Source organism: Marasmius oreades, chromosome 4 (genome assembly GCF_018924745.1).
Source record: "Marasmius oreades isolate 03SP1 chromosome 4, whole genome shotgun sequence".
NCBI lineage: Eukaryota > Fungi > Basidiomycota > Agaricomycetes > Agaricales > Marasmiaceae > Marasmius > Marasmius oreades.
The window spans coordinates 2,429,771-2,447,014 of record NC_057326.1 but is presented as its reverse complement, the minus strand read 5'-3'; the positions used below and the strand labels follow the sequence as shown (position 1 = coordinate 2,447,014).

Here is a 17,244-nt window from a genome sequence, read left to right as displayed (position 1 = left end):
CAATTCCATATGTACTCAGATCAGTAGTCACGAAATCTCGGAGAAGAAAGCCGATCAGGGAATGTCTTGCCGTGAATGCTTTTGCGTTTGATCCCCAAAGCCAGATTCAGCGGACTAGTTCTGTTATCCTCTGTCGCACCTTTATCGAGACGTCCCATCATGTCCAAAGCAAAATCCGAAGAAGAATGGCGGGCAGTCCTTTCACCTGAGCAGGTTTGGGTTCCCCCTCTCTCACTGCGACGTTCGACTCATTCAATCATATATATCCTATGTAGTTCAAAATTCTGCGTCAAAAGGGTACGGAGCGTCCAGGTACAGGAGAATACGACCATCACTCTGAGAAGGGCGTGTATGAGTGTGCTGGTTGCGGAACTCCATTATACCAGAGCAACACCAAGTTCAACGTGAGCCTGCATCGGAATTGCTACCCACCCAAAGAAAGAATCACGAACCCGTTTTCTTCCCCTAACAGAGTGGATGTGGTTGGCCTGCTTTCTTTGATGGTGAATGATTAGCTTCGAATTTTGGACGTTTATTTATCATGTTTGACGGTTTCTGACGAGGCCTTTTGCTAGCTATTCCTGGTGCTGTTTCACGACATGAAGACCGAACCTGGGGGATGACACGGATAGAAATCACTTGTTCAGCCTGTGGGGGGCATTTAGGACATGTCTTTAAAGGAGAAGGTTTTCCCAATCCCAGTACGTCCTACGATGCCTCTAGTAAAACGGATTTTCACATGGTTTCAAGTTGATGAACGTCATTGTGTCAACTCGATTTCCTTAAAGTTCAAGGAAGAATGAAAGTCAAGGATGGATTCTACTTTCGTTTCATGAAGAACTGGGCTTATCGACGAAATTATAATAAATTGTACGTTTAAAATGAATACAACTTCTATGACATGGTTTGCAGTAGATAACGATACATGGCTGAATGAGGAAGATGAGTATACTACATAGCCAGACCGAAAATGCCAACCTCTACCGTCCGCATTTCTTTCAGTCGATAATGCATCGTCAGTTCTCCCGCCTGCTTCCACACGTACTGTCTTACGGCGGCCAACGTCATGTCCAAAGGCAAGACCACCTCGTTACAGAGTATTTCATACATGTTTTCCGCTGCAGCTCTGCTTTTAGTAGAGGTATGAGCGTTGCTATCGATAGACGTGCGAGGTGAGTTGTGTGATATCGAATTGGTGAGTTTCTCCAGTTTATCCTGAACCTGGATGCCGAAACGACGGGTGAAAAGAGTATTTAACGGAGCGTTAAAGAACACTGACATGATGAACTAGCTTTCTCACTCTCAACCATCTACTAGCTGTCAACTTGCTCTGAGTTCTGCAACAGCGCGTTCAGTGATAGTGCACGATCAAGAAAGAGATTTACAACTAACATATTTAACAGCTCGGGCAATTTTTCTTCTTCGCTCAACCCTTCACCTTGCCAAGGCATCAGGATAAAGCTAACTTTGACCTGTGCAGGCGCAGTTGGTAATTTATTGAAGAGAAGGCATTCCAATAGCCACATGGGCATCGCTTCCTCCAGTGATGTCACATCGTGGCCCGTGTTGTTGACCGGTCCTCGATAAACAGTCGTATGTCCTTCCGAAATCGTTATGGTCATGTTGGAAGGTAACGCGTGTACCGGTGCTTCGGATGACGGTGGTGGAGAAAGGGGAAGAGAGAGTAATCTGGCTTTAGTATCCGCCTCAGTGGAAGTAATAGGATCAGACTCCTAGGAAATCATTGAGAAAGATACAATCCTCGGAAGAGCTAACATACCTCGGTGCCTTCCTTATCTTTCTCCTTCTCTGGAATCGGAGGGACACTCGGAGTCGGGGGAGCCACCTCGCTGGGAGTTCTCTTAGGTTTACCGAAGCTCTTTAACCTCGTCATAAGCCCCCCTGGTGTTATCGGAGTCTGAGAAGCTATTCCGGCTCCTGTATTATCTTTTCCGTTCACCTCTTCACCTCCATCGAGAGGCTTGGGTAGAGGATGAGGAACGGTAGAGAAATAGTCCGCCGACTCTTTTCCGGGTGGTTGCGGAGTGGGTGAAGTGACAAAATCATTTGCATCGTATTCCCCCGCCGTCGATAGGGATCTCAGTCTGTTGGTGGTTGGTCGGGTACTGATACTTCCGACAAGAGGCGTCGAAAGATCAGGTGATTGAGGTATACCTGGCAGGTGTTCTTGATTGAGAACGGCCAAGGGGATCATCGGCGTCATGAGCGGAGAAGAAGGTTTTCTTGCCAGAGATACAAAAGCTGGGGGCGGAAGAGCTGGTATGAGGGTAAGTGAAGAGATAATGGGGTGTACCGGGGGGGAAGGCTTGGGAGAAGGAGATTTGGCCATTGTGGATGACGTCGAGCCGACAGATTCCCGTTTCTTCCTCAATCTCTGCTCTTCTCTAATAAATCCGAGGAACAGGTTCTTGAGTACCCATTTCCCGATGTTCAGCTTTAAATCATCGTCTCCTTCCGTCTTCAAGAAGCCGACTTCATCCGCGTAAATCTCTGCCTCAAAACACCTGTCTACGTTCAGGTGGACCGTTAGTACGCCCGACTTGGTATCGCAAGTTGCCCACGGTAGAACAACAGCACCCTCGCCTTCTATTCGAGAACGAACGTTTTCTAGAGCTTCCCGAGGAGAGAACGTTTGACTGCATTGACATTGCTGGGTAGATGGCTGAGAAGAGCGCCGACGACCGGGTGATCGTGGGCTCCTCAGGGGATGTTCGGAAGACTGTGGAGATATTGACCGGGTGGTAGTACACCAGCAAAGGTTGCGGTAAACCCCTAGGCAAGTACCCCGGACGATATCCCAGACCCCCACTTCACCTGCAGTGTCTACAGTGAGAACATGTATTCTATCATTGAGAACCACGCATCTGGTACATTCGAGTCAGCTTTGGTTGCAAAGGAAAGAAGAGGATGAAATTCGCCTGACAAGTCCCGTATCTCCGGGGATTATGGAATCTGGTTCGGCGTTATAAGGTATTGCTTCAGAAGCTAGCTCAGGTAAGAGCTCCACCTGCGTAGTTTCGTATTGTTCAGGCGGCCGGTGAGAGAAAGAAGAACGAGAATGAGATAGTGCTATTGAAGGGCTGGGACTCGATGCTCTGAAATGACTAGCTAGAGAAGCTAGTTCTGCATCTTTTCCTTGGCTCTTATGGAGGAATGCCGTGATATCATGAGCTGCGGATGGAAGTCGAATGAGGGAGGCGGTGTATGAGCGTTGAGGAAGAGAAGGGGAGGAATGATGGTTTGAGGACGACGAGTTGTGGTTGTGGTGAGGAAGCGGGCGGGAGGCGGAAAGAGATGATGGTGAGTGTGTGTTGGTGTGAGAACGATGTTTGTGCTGTTTGAATGTACTAACAGAAGGTAGAGGGACTGACGTAGATTCCGGGGATTCGTGTAGAGCCCGACTGAAATCATCCTCAGCTGTCGCAGTTGTACTGCTGCTTCTCTCTCTGACAGAAGAAGGGCCAGGGTTGGAAACAATGGCTCTTCCTCTGTTTTTGCTCGTTTTTGGGGGGAGACGCCATCTTTTTATCTCAGAGCTCGTACCAGAGGCTGTCCAAAGTAACCGATCGTCCAGGACGACGATCTTGTCCACACCCGTCTCACATGCACCAAAACCTGACCCAGAACGAACACTAGCGACCAACATGCATTCACCGGAACTGACACCCATGCCCGCATCAAACCCGATCTCTGTTCCTATGATAGGACTGGAGCCCACAGCGCTCAAACTTGTGGTTGAATCACCACTCTCGAATGCCCCTACATCACTGACATCGACACGACAAACTAAACCACTCTTGTCTCCAGAGTAGAAGGTTTCGAGGGAGGGATGAGAGGAAAAGAGTGACCAAACAGAATCAGTGTGATGGGTGAATGTGTGAAGGCATCTTTGAGGCGATGAGAGCGACCAAAGCTTGATAGAAGCATCCGCCGATGCTGTGAGGAGCTAGTTGCGGGTAAATATAAGTAAAGTGATGGTCAATAGAAGACGCACATATCTCCCATCGTCAGCTATAAGAATGGCGCGGATGTTATCTGTATGACCAACAAGTTTGCCTTGTGGTAGTACTTAGCGATGGAGAAGTTGCATCAGGAAGAAGACTGACCTGTTCCCTTCCCACTTCTAGGGTCCCATAACCTGACTATTCGCTCTGGACTCCCGCTAGCAATGACGTGACCACGCGAATCTGCAGCTAAAGCATAAACGCTGGTCTTGGGGTCTTTTGCGGCATCGACGGGTACCATTGTCACAACAGGGTTCGATGATCCATGTCCGAGGTCCCACAATTTGATTGTACGGTCGAATGAACCTGAAGCAATCCAGTTTTGTTCACGGCTGTAGAGGTTAGCGTTACTACTTTATAAAATCGAAATATCCACATACCATACGCTCAAACAGCGAACGTAATCTTCATGATGGCCAAGGGTTGATATGTCTCCATGTAACTGCCAGGCCTTGATGGTGCCATCTGACGAGGCAGATACCACGTTCTGATTGTAATTGCACAGGACGATATCGTTGATCCACTCTGAGTGCATCTCTGCACACTGTCGAAACGTTGTAGGGGGAAGGTCATTGGAATCTTTGCGCATCTCCCAGCGTTCTTCATACGGAACTTCATTGATCTCTTCCCGACGTTTTCGTTGAGATCCAGTGACTTCACCCAGCACGTCGCCGTCCCCGAAATCATCATTATCTTCATCAACATCGTCTGCCCAACCTGTCATTATCTCCCATCTATACTTCTCATACACATCTCTAGACCGGGTCACATTCCGTGCTCTTTGTCTAGTACGCATGGGTACATGCAAGTCCCATGAATTGACCATTCCGTCCCGACCACCAGAATATAGAATTCCCTGCGGTGAACCATGACCAGCGAGTTGGGTACATGTGTCCAAAGCAAGCGAGGTTACTCCCAAACGATGGCGTGGATGTTTAGGAACTGGTAGTTGTCGAGCTCTTGGGTGTTGAGAATGACCGTGTTCTCCAGATTCTGCAACACCATCTATCGGGATTAACAATGGACCTGTAAGTCCGAAACGAGATGTTGTTGGATCGGGAAGGCGTAGGCGAGGAACAGGATCTAAAGGCGAAGGGATTCTGTACGAAACGCGTCGTTTCGTTGCTGCTGTCGACATGGTTAGCCTTGACCAGCACCAGTAGCTCGTCACTGGCTGAACCTCGTCGTTAGCGCTAGCGGGCCGGGGGAACCCCAGGTTCGGGAATTGAAAACATCGGTTACATGGGCATTTACGTAGACATGAATGCAAATGCACTACTAAAATTATACACTCCAACGCGATACTTACTGTCTGCGCGAGAATAATGAGCCGCCTAGAGTTGATCCCAGCACCTGATTTTAGACGGGGGATGTATCCTGCGATTCGTTACAGTTTCTGTCCGTCATTGGGTATCTATTTCTCTTACGACGAGCCAAAGGATTCAATATGAGGGCAGCGACAATAATGACCAGATCCATGGCCTGAACGACGTTTGGATGAACATATGGTAGGGCAGGTCATTAGAAGTATAGACTCACGAAGACCAGTGTATAGCCGATGGCAGCAATGACATCGAACTTGCCGGAAGCAAAAATCAAGGACAGGTCAGAAAATACACCTGGTGTCAACTTGGACGTGAGAATGGGGAGCCGAGGACCAGGAATCATTGATCACGTACCGCCGAGGGCGTCAATGATCATGAAGGTAATCGAAATCCCAATGACTTCTCGATGTTTGTAGATCTCGTAGTATTCGGGAAGTAAACCCAAGGCGAGGAGGACCGAAAAGAAGATTCCAAAGAACTGTGTGCCGGTACGACCGCTGGAAAGACCTTGGCTGTACGATGGGCGGACGGCGAAGACCATCGCCACTTCGAACGCAGCCATAAGAATGATAATTGCCGAAACCGCGAGACATGCGTTTTTTGCGGACCAACGGCGTCCGTAATAGAGACACTGGAAGACCAAATAGGACTTGAGTGTCTCGAATGAATGTAAAGGCACTCGCCTGACCCCATGATATCAAACACAACACGGTGAATATGTGTGGTTGAAGGGTCAAGGGGATATTAAAGTTTCTAATGATAGTATATGTCCCAAGAAACGCTCCTGAAATACCCCATATGAGGCTGACGGGAGCCAATGAGAAGCAGTAATAGATGGAAAGAGATAGAAGGGAGACTTACACAAGATATTCCGAGAGCCCGTCTGTGTTTTTGGTTCGGAATGTTTTCCAGATCTGTGGAACAAGCTGTACCATCCAACAAACGGCGCCTAGATGGTATTCGATTAATTTCGGTCGATTGGAGTGGTCGGCGCCGGAGGCGTAATTACCAAGTGTTCCAAGCACATTTTCTGCGGCGGAGTTGGCTATAACCATTCCTTCCAGTTCTTGGCACTTGAGCGCGGGGGATGGGTAGAGGGTTTGTTGGGAAATTTTCAAGACTCCCAGTGGAGCTTTAAAATGATCCGGGAGGCGTCCCGCTACCCGCGAAAAATTGTTTTGCCAAAATCAATCCCTAAAACAGACCAAAATCAATTTCAAAGGCCACTTCAAAGCACCGACAGCCGTGTTTCTGGGCAAAGCGGAAGAAGCACGTGGTCGTTCACCGCCAATTTTGACACTATCGTTCATTCACTCTTCATTCACTCGAAACCTTCCCTGAAATAGTGAGTTCAAAGCAATCAAATCAGCCATTCATGAATTAAAGTTTTAAACCCTCTGTGTCCGACCGGAAATCGGACTGCAGACGGGTGAATTGGTGTGAACGACAGAAAAACGTAGTATTCAATTCAATTCCAAATGAAATACAGACAAGGGACCAAACTAGTTCGTCCACATTACATAGATGCCGCAATCGAAAAGTGACCGAGAATCAGTTGTTCTTTATCTTCATGTAAAGATTTCCGTAGTACAAAGCGGCAGCGGTCGACGTGGTAGTCAACATGGCAGGTACGGGCCCTTTCCGAAATCGGGGGACCGAAGACAGGAAGAGTAGTGCAGAGGCACCTACGTAGACAGGGTTCACTCAACGAGCTATAGTACGGACAGCAAGACAGTAAACGCACCTAAAGCAGCTTCAACTCCGTTGGTAGTTCCTTTTCGTATGCTATCCGCACTCCAAAGGTATAGTGCACCAACACTGCAAATTGTGCATTAGAGGCTGAACTTTCGACCCGCAATGACTGAACACGACACACACCCAACGCCTGCAACAATTGATGGTATAGATCGAGTCCGAGCAAAGCCAATAACACCACCAACGGCACATAGACCTCCCATTATGAATGCAGGATACGCGGACTAAGGCACGCATCAGCAGTTGCGTGTTTTCGAGCTGAGCGGTCTTACCATTATCAGTGAATTATTTCAAAAGGTGGAAGAAGCTGAAAGGAGAGGCAGAAGGGAGTAGACGTGGGACTTACGACCACCCCCGCAATCCCCACATTACGATCGGACCGGTATTAACCGGGAACTGGGCTCGGGTGGGGCGGCCGAATTCCGAGAAAAACCGACTTGATACAAACCTGGCTGCTCCGAACGTTATGGCCGAGCGAAACTCGGGGGTGGGGTTTCGCTCCGTAAGGAGTATGTATAGAGTATAATAATCGGAAACATACATGATATAGATGCGAAAGACATTACTTTTTTTTTTTTTTTTTTAGTGGTACGCATCAGCGCTGTTTGACGTAGCGGGGATAAACAGTTAGACAACCGTAAATACTGGTTTCTAACTGCACGTAGCGGGTGAAGGGCAAAGTTAAAAAAACCTTCTCGGTCATTACTCAGTGAACTCTAATGAGATAGAGATAGATGGATAAATACACAGCGTGGACCCCCCAACGAGCTTCGAATGATCTATTCCAAGCCCGGACCGTTGTTAGGAGCTGAGAAACACGTGGCAAAAGCTGCGTGAGAACTTTTTTCTTTTTCTGAAGGACACGGACATCTTTCGTCCTAGCTCTCACTTGACAATGAACTGGGTAACGTTGTTCTTTCATCCTCAACAACTATCGTCTTACGCCTTTTTCAGACTGAACATCGTAATCCGGAAGGGCGCACTTATTGGTTCAATACTGTCACAAAGGAGAGTGTCTGGGAGAAACCTGATGGTGAGTTCATCTACTCATTTCCACCTCTCGTATTCAATCAACCGTGCCGTAGAACTCAAGACTCCCTTTGAGGTGCGTATTTCACCTTTCCTTCCTTCCATGTCTCTATATCAACAATTTTTAGCGTGCTTTGAACCAAACGAAATGGAAAGAGTATTTCTCGGGCGGGCGCAAGTACTATTATAACGTATGAGGTTTCTCTTCAAGAGAAGATGTCGACTAAACAACCCTCTTAGACCGAAACAAAAGAGTCAAAATGGGATATGCCTGATGAATTGTTACTAGTGCTCGAGAAAGTAGAGAAAGAAGGAACCGCTGCGCCGGCCACGGCAATGTGAGCGACCTTTTTTTTTTTTTTTTTTTTTTTGCATCCTTCACTCACCAAATTCCGCTGCAGTCCCACCCCTGGCGCTATCACAGCACCCGGATTCACACCAGTAACAGGCACCTCGAGTTCCACGCCCACATCTACTGCGCCAGCCATAGCGGAGAATGAGAACGCAGGGCTGGGACTTGCTGTAGGAGCTCACACAGGTGGATTACCTCTTGCATCTTCCACAGTACTGCCAGCTCGCCCAAATCTCCCTGACGATCCGGTCATCCCTCATAATGGATTTGCCACAGTCGAAGAAGGAGAGAAAGCATTCACTCACTTGTTAAAGAAAGCTGGTGTCGATGCGAATTGGACCTGGGAACAGACAATGCGAGCCATCATCACTGATCCGTTGTACAAAGCTCTGAATACATTAGCTGAGAAGAAGAGCGCGTTTGAGAAAGTGCGTGGCCTGTCTCCCAGACTAGTTTTGTTTGCTAACCTCCCGATAGTACACTACCAGTTTGAGGGTGAAAGAGGCCGAAGAAAAAGAGGCTAGACTTGCCAAGCTACGCCCTGCCATTCGAAACATGTTGAGAGGAAACCCGAACGTGTTTCACTATTCAACCTTCGTCACTGCAGATAAGCTGTTTTCCCAACATCCCATTTGGCAGCAGGCAAAAATTGAGTCTGAGCGTAGACTGATCTTTGAAGAATACGTTACTGAGCTTAAACAACGAGAAATGGTCGGTTTTGTTTTTTGTTTTTTCAAATGTCGACATTCACCCAATTGATACAGCAAGAAAGCCGCGCTGCTCGTGCCAGAAGTGTAGCCAAAGTTGTCAGAATTTTCAAAGAAATTGAAGTTGATGCTCTTACGCGCTGGTCTACGGCATACAAACACCTGACAGAAACACAAGAATGGGCCGAAGACCTAGAATTACAGGCGCTACCTCGTCTCGATATCCTGCTCGCTTTCGAGGATTATAGTAGGGTGAAGGAACGTGAGATTGATGACCAGATGCGACGCGAACAGGTACAGAAAACTCGGAGGGAACGCAAAGCTCGCGAAGCCTTCAAGGTAAGATGCACCCTGTTCGAATTCATTCCGGTCTCTAATTCTCTACCCAGGGTCTGTTACAAGAATTAATAGAGTCTGGCACAATCAAAGCTCGAACGAAATGGAAGGAAGTTTACCCATTATTTAAAGACGATGAAAGATATCTCAATATGCTCGGTATTCCTGGTTCCAACCAACTCGAGCTGTTCTGGGATGTTGTCGACAACTTGGATCAGAAACTGGGTGCTAAGATTGCTGTTGTTACGGATGCAATCAACAGGAATGCTGCGAAGACCCGTGATGGAAAGGAAGATGGGACTCCAAAGCCCTTTACCGTCACCCCAGAGACGACTGAAGCAGAATTCCTCGCTGTTGTGAAAGGTGCTGCTGACGAAGAAGTGAAAAACCTTTCACAGGATGATTTACATATAGTCTTTACCACTGTGAGTGCAGCCGTCGTCGTGCATTCACCTTTCGCTCATATCTTCGACAAATACAGTTACTTGATTCAGCTTTGAAGAAACAAGCGGACGAAAAGCGAAGAGCAGAGAGACGTCTACGCCATTTACAAGATGATTTACGGTATGCGTTAAGGAAGCTTCCTGAGCCGTTGGATCTGAATTTGACATACGAAGCGGTGCGTTGCTAACTGATTCTCCGCTTGTTGTCAACTACTGATATCCTTGTCTTGAGGCTGTTCCTCTTATGGAACATTTACCCGAGTATAAGGCAATTGAAGATGAAGAAGGCAGACGTACCGCTTTCGCTAAATTTGTCAAAAGACACAAGGTGAACATCATCTTTTAAATAATCAATCGAGCCTCAAGTTGATATTAGGATACAGGAACGTCTTCGAGAGGCTGCGATATCTGAGGATGGTGGTTCGACTACGAGTCGCAGGCGTAAAGAACCTGCTCGGGAAGACCGGGATCATCGAGACAGGGATAGAGACAGAGACAGAGACAGAGACAGGGACAGGGACAGGGACCGGGATCGCGACAGAGACCGCGATAGAGAACGTTCGTATCGGGATAAAGGGAAAGACCATGAGAAGGACAGTAGGGACTCGAGGCATTATCGGCATGATGAACACGATCGTACCCGTCGTTCGTCTCGAAATGACTATGACAGAGAAAGGGACAAGGAGCGGGACAGAGACTATAGATCCTCCAGGCACGGGCGGGACGATAAAGATGATCGTAGACGGGAACGGGAACGAGACAAGGACAAGGAAAAGGACAAGGACAAGGATAAGGACAAAGATAAGGACAGAGATAGAGAGCGCACAAGGTCAGACTATTCCCGGGATTGGGATGACAGTCGGAGGAAGAGTGAAAGAGATAGAAGTGTCTCCTCGGTTCGGCGTGAAGAACCCTTGAGGGAGAAACGAGATTTGGAAGATAAAGGATCCGATGATAGAGCCGAAAAGGTGTGTCCTAAAAGATTTGTCTCTTTTCGAACCCTCTTTGTTCACCAGCGATGGTTTTTTCTTACAGCGTCCCCGATTGGAAAGTGTCGATAAGGATGCACGTTCTATCGCGTCTGGGCCTACCCGTGAGGATACACCAGAGGAGGGGGAGATATGATTTTTTAGATCGCAGTCCTTCATGTTATCAAACTGTCGCAATGTTCTTGTTGCTAACTGTCATGTTAACGTGCGTTGGCGGACGTGTTGAGCTTTTTGACATTTTCTTTGAAGAATGGTAACGCTCGGTCCATTCACACTATTATTAGGGTTTTCGATTTGAGAATTAGGTACAACAAATAGCGAAAGTTCTGTCATAGTCCGATACGAAACGAGCGTAAATAATTAAACGAAGTTAGCAATGCTTCCACATCTTCACACTATCAACAACCATCGCACCACTCTTATCACCCCAGTTGCTATTCTTCTCAGTTTGTCCTAACCAGCTTGGTAACCACCTGTCCCTTGCCAACGCAAAGTCTTTCATCGCCCTCTCTTGCCCGGCCTGATTCAACCAGGGTTTGTCCCCTTGAACTTCAGGGAACCACCCATTAGTCCCACCAACGGCAACATTAAGAATCAGATAGAAGTCCTCGTCGAATGGACCCGCACTATTTCCTTGCCACGGGTCCATTAAAGGACCTAACTGCCCAGTGGTAGAATTGACAATGTTCTCAGGGAAATCGGCGAATTTAAACAAACCACCCGGCTTAGTTGGGAATTTGAACTCGAGAAGAGTGTGTAAACGAGTGTCGACGTAGATTCGGATCCATTTTTCGGTCCATTCCAAGACGTATGTATGGAAGTCTTCATCGTAACCGACGCGTTTGTCGCTCCACCACGAGTAGGATTTGCCCACGGCGTTGAGTTGAGGGGTCGGGCCCCAGTTGAGAGCGCCTAGGTTGACATCCTGTCAGTTGACGATGAAAGGAAGTGGTGCAGACATAAGCCCACCTTGTATGTAGTTTCTCCCTCTGGCTGTATATTTTAAGCCGTTACCCCTACTCTCAACAATATCTATCTCTCCTGAGCGGGGCCAGTCACCATAGACGTTATTGGTGGGAAGCATCCAAATAGCAGGCCAGAGCCAGTCCCTATAGGAGAGTTAAGAGTCAGGATGAGAATGGAGCGCGGTGAGCCAGCAACTTACCCTCTGGGCATCCTCGCTCTAACTTCGACTCGTCCATGTTTGATTGAAGCAGCTTTTCGTGTTGTGAGGCGTGCCGATTGCACTGGGGGTAAGATGTTACCAGAGGTCGAATTCGCTACAGCAGAGCAAGTATTTAGATAGCCTTGCAAGTCATAAACCTATGAAAATATCGAGTCAGAGGAGGATATCGCCATGGATCCGGTGGAAGATGCTCACCTTCTGTCCTGGATTCTTAGGATCGTCAATGAATCCTCCGTCCTTGGCCGTATCGTTGAACGTGCAGTCCGTAAGATTATAGACGTATAGGCCATCGGGTTTATCTACGATAAGGAAGAAACATCAGTAATCAGATGTCAACGAGGAAGAGAAGCACTGACTCGCGAAGACTCCGTCCCAGCCGACGACACCTTTGTCTCCTCCGAGATTTTCATCAGCAGTCAAAGTTGGCTGTATGTAGAGCCATCCTTTTTGCTCATCCACCCAAGAATTTTTACTGGAACCAGTCGCCATGTCGAACTGGCCGTTCCCAAATCCACTCAGAGAAATTTCATGCTGGAAGGTGCCCTTTGGACCGAGAGCCTTTTCAGCCTGAAGTTGTGTGTCTGGTCGTTAGTCGTGCCGAATAGTCGTCATAGGCAATGTTCACTCACATTCGAGAAATCTTCATCCAAAACCAAACACATTGGGGCGTTGTCTAATCGGTTCCGGGAAACGTTGAGATAGGTTACAATGCATTGCGCTACGCCTCCTAAGAACCCAAGTAATACACAACCATAGACAAGCCAGTAAGACACCCTCACTCGCGGAGAAGGCGATAGAAGCCAGGGTTTTGAGACAAGATGGGAACCACCCTTCCCTGAACCAACTTTCGCTTCGGGTGCGTCGGACATATATGGATTATTGGTCGCCCCAGCGGCGGATCGGTGCATGAGCGCAGGAAGAAGATGGGAACGCATCCGAGGTCGTTGTCGGAGTACAGGCGTTGAGCCTACTAGGTTATAAGTAGAAACAGCCCTCGAAATCGGACGAGAGTCTGACTGGATCGGTAACCCTGTTCCACTGATCAAAGGTGAATTTGCTGCTGTGTTCACGACTGAACTGGGCTCAGAACTTATGCTCGAATAAACGGAGTACGGAGAATGAGCATGAGTAGGGGAAGTTGGAGAGGGTGGCATGATGAATGATGAGTTTGGGCCCAAAAATGATCTATGATGATTCCGCTCTCGAGGAGAACCATTCAATCCGGTTACCACCCGACGATTAGGAAGAACGGCGAACGAGGTAGCTGAAGCTAGAGTGGCCTCGACATCCGCAGGAGCAAGCTCGCGTCGTTGCCCGTTGGAGTGGCCAGAGGCTTCAGGTTCGGAATCACTGACATTGGTCTTCAAGGAACTGGTAGGATTAGAAGGAGAGTCGGGTATGGACTTGGCTTTGTCTTTGCCTGTCAGTGTGGAACTTCGGCTACGGTTGGGGGTGGAAATGGGCGTAGAGAAAGGATCTGGGTCAGAAAAAGGTGAACTGGTAGAAGCCATCGTGCCGGAGAATCCCAAAGATTCTACACCGCAATGAAGTGGTTAGAGGGGAGAGAATGAAAAAGAGAGTGACTGGGGGAGAAAAGATGAAAATAGTTTCTGCTTTATCTAGCAGAGCTTCTTATTAATTCCACCTGTCTTCTCGAAATGAATCCCCTGGTTCCTTGACCATCACCGTGTGGCGTGCTCGTCCTCGGCTCGCCCCGTGTAGTTGTATGGTGATAAACTGTCAATCCCAGTCATTAGGGTTTGCGAAGGCCGTGCTGCGGAGGAATGTAATCATCTCACGAAAACTATCTGCGGATGCCAATCTGTTTGACGGGTGGATGGAGGATGACTTGTGATGGGTAATATGTGACCTTAGGCACAGGAATAAGTCCATCACTGTCAGCCAAGTGACTGCAATCCGTTAGGAACGTGATATGTAAGTTCATTGTAACTTACACACAGTAAATTTGCGGGATGTTCAAAGAGTTGGAAAGTTTTCGCAAAATACTCTGACCATAGTTGCGGCTAGTATGACTGCATGAGCTCCTTGCATAAAGACCGCGCTTGCTCTTTTCCTGTTGTCTTCAAGTTGACACGGATGACACCAGGTCCAGGTCCAGGGGAAGGGAATTTAAAGAAGAACGATCTGGGCTCACGGCAGCCTATGTATAAATAATAAGATGCACATCGAGTGCCCTGCCAGGCCGTGACGGTATATAATTCTCAGACTGCTCGGGCAAGGTACACGCTAACTATTACCGTATAATCCTTGGACGCGCAAGGCAAAACAAAACAAGGTACACATCATGCAAACTGTCCAAGCATAGACCATATGATGATTGATGTCGTCCGGTTCAGTTTAGTACGTTCTCGTCACTCGCAGGGGCATGTTATCTCGCGGCTCTGTATGATATTTGTTCAAGTACAAATAACTCGGAAAGAGAGCGTTTTGGGACTCACTCATCGTTACTGCCGCGGTAGGTTGAGCAACTTGACCCTCATAGCCAGGCTCAAACTCGAAGTTGACAATTAGACCACTAATAAAGAAAAATGTAAGCCGGTGAAGAGCGGAAGCTTCCCCGGCGAGAAGTAAATGCTTACGCCAAGACGGCCTTCATTTCCATTATCGCCATCGTTTTCCCTATGCATGCATGTGGGCCCGCTAGAAACGAGAGGACTGAGAATGTTGGGTTGTAAGTGTCAGGAAGTTTGAGCCATCTGGAAGGATTGAATCTGAAAATTAAGAATGGTTAGAATGGACTTCACTATTGCCGGTTCACTGATACGGACTCTTCGGCATCGTCTCCCCATATATCCTTCAAAGTATTGACAACGCGAATCTGTAAAGTCAAAGTCAAGTTCAATGTTAGGGCTGAACGAGATGGGGCAGGAAGATAGCGTACAGGGATATAAAATATCGTCCCTTTGGGGACGAGAATACCATCAATAACGTCAGTAGTCGCGGCCTGACGGAAAGACATTGGAACCGGTGGATACAATCGGAGGGATTCATTCCTGTGAACCAAAATCAGGCCTTTGAGCGCATGAATAGACTAACGCCTACATGACACAATCTAGCCAATTGAGGTCCTTGAGCTCACGATAAGATGGTCGTGCCTTTCTTGTACCATTTTCACACAGTACGAACAAGGGTCTCAGCTCCTCTCGTAGTTTTCGTTGCGATTCCTTGTCATTGGCGAGCAACCATAGAGTCTTTGAAAAAGAACGCTCAGAGATTCAGGAGGTCTTTTGAGATGACAAAATTCATGGCTCACCCAGGCCAAGCCTACACCAGAGTAATCGAGATAAGCCATAACACTGCATAGAGGAATAAATGTTCGAACCGGAAGCCGTCGTTTCATGTCCAGCCCCAAGGAAAGTGAGCTGGACCCAGTTTGATGAGCAGGAGTACCATCTAGTGTTGAAAGTGGACGCATACCACTTGATCCATCATCTCCTTGTCACTCATCGTATATGAGCCATCCAGGTCGCTGGCTGAAGTTTTTGCACCTGATTCCGTTCGTTCCATCTCAGCCTTCCGCGCTCGGACCAAGAGGCTCATGATATCCTTCTTCGCTGAGGTGTCATCCTTAGACAGGCCCTCCACTTCATACATTTTCTCCTTCAAGATAGAAGCCGATACCGCTTTGATTCTGTGCATCGCATTCATCATGATTGCCAGAGGTTCTGAAGTATTAGAGGTCGATCAAGAATGCTAAATAGGTCGGGAAAAAAACGCACTGAGCCCTGGTACTTTCGCTATCGTTTCTCGGCGCTTCGACGCCCAATTGGAATTCACGAATGTCGGAAAGCCAGGAATGGACATGAATAAGATGAAACGGGAGAGGTTCCGCCCTAAGCTGGAGGCTCCAGTCATTTTTTACACTTACAGAAGTAAGAAGATACCTGTCTGTAATGAAATCAATTCCTCGTAGGCTTCAGCAAGTTCGTTGTGAGGATTATGCAAGGAGTCGGCGTTATACCCAAAAGCAGACGTGCAAATAATGTCCAGAGTAACTTTGCTCACTGCATAGGCGTACCGCAATGCTCAATGAAGGCATCAGTACGACTGGGAAAGGTAAACTCACTCCAAACATACATGTGCTCGATGGAACTGTTCTCCCCGGTCCTCTTTTCGGTATCTAAAATTCTGTCGTTGAGGATGTCGATTAAGCTACAATTTGTTTCAGCCTAGAACTGAATTTGACAGGCAAAGCGGATATATCACCTGTCAATGGCGTCGTGGTACATGTCCGTCTCTAGAACGAGGCTAGAAGTTGCAGAGTATCGTCACACCCAAGAAGCTCAATGCTCACGAGAACTCAAGCTAGCGATCGAGAAGGCTGGGTTCATCGCCTTTCGCATCTGCTTGTGTTGATTTCCGGTGACCGTAAGCAAGCCATATCCTGTAACGGTTCCTAAGATATCGCGCATAAAGCCAGGCTTTATGACGAGGTGATTAAAAGGAAACCAAAGCAAGAACAAAACTGACCCTGGGGTTCGTCAACCAGTTGCTGACAAGTATCTTGTGCAAGGCTCCAGGTCGGCAGAATATCATTCGTTGTATCCCCAAAGGACCGACAGCGCGAATGGCTTGACCGTGCTGTTTCACCCATTCTCGTTGGGGGATGCCGGCCTCTCCATTGATCATGTCCCCGAACCGTCCTGTCACAGGAACGTCGAGTCCATTTTGAAAATTGTCAAATTGTGCAGTGGTCCAACGCACCGATAAGCAAATTGGGCCCAAGAGGTGGGCCAGGGACATGACGCAAAGGTGAGAGATAAATGGGATAGAGCACAATTCGGTACAGTGCGTAAAAAGTTACAAAACCTATTGTGCAAAAGAGACGGTCAGTCTACGGTCTTTACTGATCTTTTCCACTCACCGATGCTACCGAGTGTGGCGTATAAAGCCACACCACCACTGTTCTCATCTGTAGCAGAGGAACTGAAAGTAAAAAGTGTGGGGGACATGGAGGTATCAGTGAAAGAGGTTTCATGTGAAAATTATTCAAGTCATTCGCGCAGCATCATGATCATTTGATTGTTCGGATGCAGCCAGTTCCATGTGGCAGCAGGTGCAAGCTTAAACAGACGG

General features: G+C 47.8%; 8 protein-coding genes across 8 annotated transcripts; 2 read left to right on the top strand and 6 right to left on the bottom strand.

Moving 5' to 3' along the window:
- The first annotated feature begins 56 nt into the window (after positions 1 to 56).
- MSRB2 (peptide-methionine (R)-S-oxide reductase) lies at positions 57 to 923 on the top strand. The gene is made up of 5 exons (XM_043152333.1): positions 57 to 213; positions 276 to 404; positions 473 to 503; positions 576 to 701; positions 751 to 923. Exons 1-5 carry the CDS (start codon positions 76 to 78, stop codon positions 801 to 803), a joined length of 477 nt encoding a protein of 158 aa, XP_043010419.1. The 5' UTR covers positions 57 to 75; the 3' UTR covers positions 804 to 923.
- A 28-nt stretch (positions 924 to 951) lies between these two features.
- E1B28_007581 (uncharacterized protein) lies at positions 952 to 2,350 on the bottom strand (the record flags this gene model as incomplete). The annotated part of the gene is made up of 4 exons (XM_043152332.1): positions 952 to 1,221; positions 1,280 to 1,337; positions 1,393 to 1,733; positions 1,781 to 2,350. The coding sequence occupies 4 exons, from the start codon at positions 2,348 to 2,350 to the stop codon at positions 952 to 954; spliced, it is 1,239 nt and encodes a 412-aa protein (XP_043010418.1).
- Positions 2,351 to 2,899: 549 nt separating this feature from the next.
- Positions 2,900 to 5,163, bottom strand: E1B28_007580 (uncharacterized protein; the record flags this gene model as incomplete). The annotated part of the gene is made up of 4 exons (XM_043152331.1): positions 2,900 to 3,967; positions 4,016 to 4,077; positions 4,128 to 4,357; positions 4,406 to 5,163. The coding sequence occupies 4 exons, from the start codon at positions 5,161 to 5,163 to the stop codon at positions 2,900 to 2,902; spliced, it is 2,118 nt and encodes a 705-aa protein (XP_043010417.1).
- A 221-nt stretch (positions 5,164 to 5,384) lies between these two features.
- E1B28_007579 (uncharacterized protein) lies at positions 5,385 to 5,912 on the bottom strand (the record flags this gene model as incomplete). The annotated part of the gene is made up of 3 exons (XM_043152330.1): positions 5,385 to 5,507; positions 5,565 to 5,644; positions 5,705 to 5,912. 3 exons carry the CDS (start codon positions 5,910 to 5,912, stop codon positions 5,385 to 5,387), a joined length of 411 nt encoding a protein of 136 aa, XP_043010416.1.
- Positions 5,913 to 6,789: 877 nt separating this feature from the next.
- Positions 6,790 to 7,447, bottom strand: E1B28_007578 (uncharacterized protein). The gene is made up of 4 exons (XM_043152329.1): positions 7,378 to 7,447; positions 7,229 to 7,329; positions 7,095 to 7,168; positions 6,790 to 7,035 (listed from the first exon to the last, which is right to left on the bottom strand). Exons 1-4 carry the CDS (start codon positions 7,378 to 7,380, stop codon positions 6,902 to 6,904), a joined length of 312 nt encoding a protein of 103 aa, XP_043010415.1. The 5' UTR covers positions 7,381 to 7,447; the 3' UTR covers positions 6,790 to 6,901.
- A 523-nt stretch (positions 7,448 to 7,970) lies between these two features.
- Positions 7,971 to 11,228, top strand: E1B28_007577 (uncharacterized protein). Its single transcript, XM_043152328.1, has 13 exons — positions 7,971 to 8,009; positions 8,060 to 8,138; positions 8,191 to 8,210; positions 8,263 to 8,325; positions 8,375 to 8,472; positions 8,536 to 8,914; positions 8,964 to 9,197; positions 9,251 to 9,532; positions 9,583 to 9,954; positions 10,011 to 10,148; positions 10,205 to 10,300; positions 10,356 to 10,940; positions 11,008 to 11,228. The coding sequence occupies exons 1-13, from the start codon at positions 8,001 to 8,003 to the stop codon at positions 11,095 to 11,097; spliced, it is 2,445 nt and encodes an 814-aa protein (XP_043010414.1). The 5' UTR covers positions 7,971 to 8,000; the 3' UTR covers positions 11,098 to 11,228.
- E1B28_007576 (uncharacterized protein) lies at positions 11,229 to 14,281 on the bottom strand. Its single transcript, XM_043152327.1, has 7 exons — positions 14,103 to 14,281; positions 12,777 to 14,057; positions 12,504 to 12,714; positions 12,343 to 12,446; positions 12,127 to 12,284; positions 11,931 to 12,070; positions 11,229 to 11,873 (listed from the first exon to the last, which is right to left on the bottom strand). The coding sequence occupies exons 2-7, from the start codon at positions 13,656 to 13,658 to the stop codon at positions 11,332 to 11,334; spliced, it is 2,037 nt and encodes a 678-aa protein (XP_043010413.1). The 5' UTR covers positions 13,659 to 14,057; positions 14,103 to 14,281; the 3' UTR covers positions 11,229 to 11,331.
- A 224-nt stretch (positions 14,282 to 14,505) lies between these two features.
- On the bottom strand, positions 14,506 to 17,120 carry E1B28_007575 (uncharacterized protein; the record flags this gene model as incomplete). Its single annotated transcript, XM_043152326.1, has 17 exons — positions 14,506 to 14,549; positions 14,607 to 14,683; positions 14,748 to 14,879; positions 14,937 to 14,986; positions 15,050 to 15,161; positions 15,211 to 15,359; positions 15,422 to 15,432; positions 15,491 to 15,530; positions 15,586 to 15,833; positions 15,888 to 16,001; positions 16,053 to 16,172; positions 16,235 to 16,320; positions 16,375 to 16,405; positions 16,463 to 16,589; positions 16,639 to 16,811; positions 16,873 to 16,977; positions 17,033 to 17,120. The coding sequence occupies 17 exons, from the start codon at positions 17,118 to 17,120 to the stop codon at positions 14,506 to 14,508; spliced, it is 1,707 nt and encodes a 568-aa protein (XP_043010412.1).
- Between the last annotated feature and the right edge of the window lie 124 nt (positions 17,121 to 17,244).